This window comes from Empidonax traillii, unplaced genomic scaffold (genome assembly GCF_003031625.1).
Source record: "Empidonax traillii isolate 1590-97213 ecotype Southwest subspecies unplaced genomic scaffold, ASM303162v1 scaffold1787:size119432, whole genome shotgun sequence".
Classification (NCBI taxonomy): domain Eukaryota; kingdom Metazoa; phylum Chordata; class Aves; order Passeriformes; family Tyrannidae; genus Empidonax; species Empidonax traillii.
The window spans coordinates 106,812-108,765 of record NW_020956980.1 but is presented as its reverse complement, the minus strand read 5'-3'; the positions used below and the strand labels follow the sequence as shown (position 1 = coordinate 108,765).

The following is a 1,954-nucleotide window of genomic DNA, read 5'->3' as shown; positions in this document are numbered from 1 at the left end:
GCCCGACTTCTGCGAGGGCACCTTGCCCTACTCCTACAACCTGTGCGTGGCCGCGCCGGCCCGCGCCGCCGCCGAGGCCGCTTGGCCGCCGCCGCCGCTGCCCATCCTGCCCGCCGAGGAGCTTCTGGCCGGGGAGCCCTGCGACAAGCCGAGCCCGAGCAGCAGCGCCGTCGCGGGAGAGCCGCCCACCGACCCCGACGCACCGCAGGTCTGTAAAACTCACGCTGTTCCCCTTGAGCCTTTCTTAACAGGCTTCATCTTTTTTCTGTGTTTTTCCCCATAAATTGTGTGCTTGGGTTGAGCTGATCCCTGAAGAAAGTAAGAAACGTGGTATCACCTTTCCACTCTCGGTAGGCTGGCCAGCCGAGGCTTTTGATTCTTCGAGACTCACAGCTACTGTTGCACTTCACAGAATCATAGAATTTGACGGGTTGGGAAGGTACTCTGAGATCATCAAGTCCGACCCTTGATCCGTATCTACCACAGTTTCTAGACCATGGCACTACGTGCCACATCCAACCTCTTCTTAAATACCTCCAGGGATGGAGAAACCCCTCCTCCCTGGACAGGCCTTTCCAATGCCTGATTACCCTCTCTGTAACGAATTTCTTCTTAATATCTAACCTACACTTCCTCTGGCAGAGCTTTTGCTTAGATTTTGATGACTGCAACGCCCCTTTAAGCAATTACCTGTGAACGCAGTAAATTAGTGATCGTGCATGGTGAAAAAATGAGCTGAACGCTTGGTTTCTCCTTCTGATAGCTTTTTCCTAGATTGATATGCTTGCACCTGGTCAGTACTGTTTCAATATAGACTCCGAAATGTAACACTGTTGTAGATGAAGAACGAGGTTTTAAAAGGAAGAAATAGTTTTAATTTGGGTTTCATTGTCTGTTTTCTTTTCATATCCTCTTTAAAAAAGAGAAGTGCTTGGACCTTGTATAGCAAATTCATTCTCCTAGCTTTTGGTTTGGGGGAGGGGGGTATTGTTTCAGTGATAGTTGCATCTGTCTGCTTAAAAGGATCCAAAAATTTACGTTAAATCTGAAGGAGATTTGCCATATAACAATGTCAGCTCTTGAATTTGCACATTTATCAGGAGTACTCTAACTGAGAGTGTGCAGCTGTACTTCTCTTTTCCCACTGTCCTAAAGTATTTTGTTGAAATACGTTGTAGCTACGTGAATATACAAGCATTAGCACAGTTAACAAGCAACAATCCCTTACACCTTGATTTCTGAGAAAGAAAAGCCTCTTCCTGGGGATACAGAATGACGTGATTGTATGTAAATATATGTGTGTGTAATGTGTCCAGGGTCACTGCAGGTGCTTTCCAGCCTCTCGAGTAGTGGTAGATGCAGTCATAACGGAGTGATCAATAACGGACAGTCTGAAACACAGGGATGGGAGAATATGAATTCCCAGGAGTAGGGCAGCCTCCTCCTGTACTGTGGCCTCAGGAAGGTCTTTTAGGGAGAAATCCCGGAGAACCTGGCAGGTGGTTGAGCAACCCATCTCTTCTGGAATTGTGGGGTTTGGGGTCGTTAGCGTCTCAGTTTCAGTGGGCTGACACCACTTCCTTCCAGCTTTAGAGGTCTCAGTATCAATCAGTGTTGGCAGAGTAGTTGATTTAGGTACTATGGACTAAGACATTCATAATCAAAGTTCCCGATGCCTGGTTAAATAAGCTTAATACCTGTGGTGTTCCGGGAGGAGGGGGTGTGTGTCTGATAGTGAACATCAGAGCCAGCTTCCTTTTGCTACTCTTGGACCAGTTATTTAATTATAACTTCTAAAAATACTTGTGATGAAATTTTTAATTCTGAACTACTCTATTAAGACTCGTAACACCCTGTACGTCGTAATAAGGAAACTATGACATACACATTGTGCGTGCACTGCCGGGAGGAGGCTGCGGGCGCCGCTGTTGACCGAGATGAGAGAGAGGAAGCC

The 1,954-nt window shown here is 47.1% G+C and overlaps 1 protein-coding gene across 1 annotated transcript in view; it reads left to right on the top strand.

The window, feature by feature from the left end:
* LOC114071015 (protocadherin gamma-B1-like) overlaps positions 1-696 on the top strand; it is a 3,197-nt gene extending 2,501 nt beyond the window's left edge. The window contains exons 2-3 of the mRNA XM_027908672.1: positions 17-208; positions 643-696. Of these exons, the coding sequence (XP_027764473.1) occupies positions 17-208; positions 643-696 (246 nt within the window). The remainder of the gene's footprint in view (positions 1-16; positions 209-642) is intronic.
* The last annotated feature ends 1,258 nt before the right edge of the window (positions 697-1,954 follow it).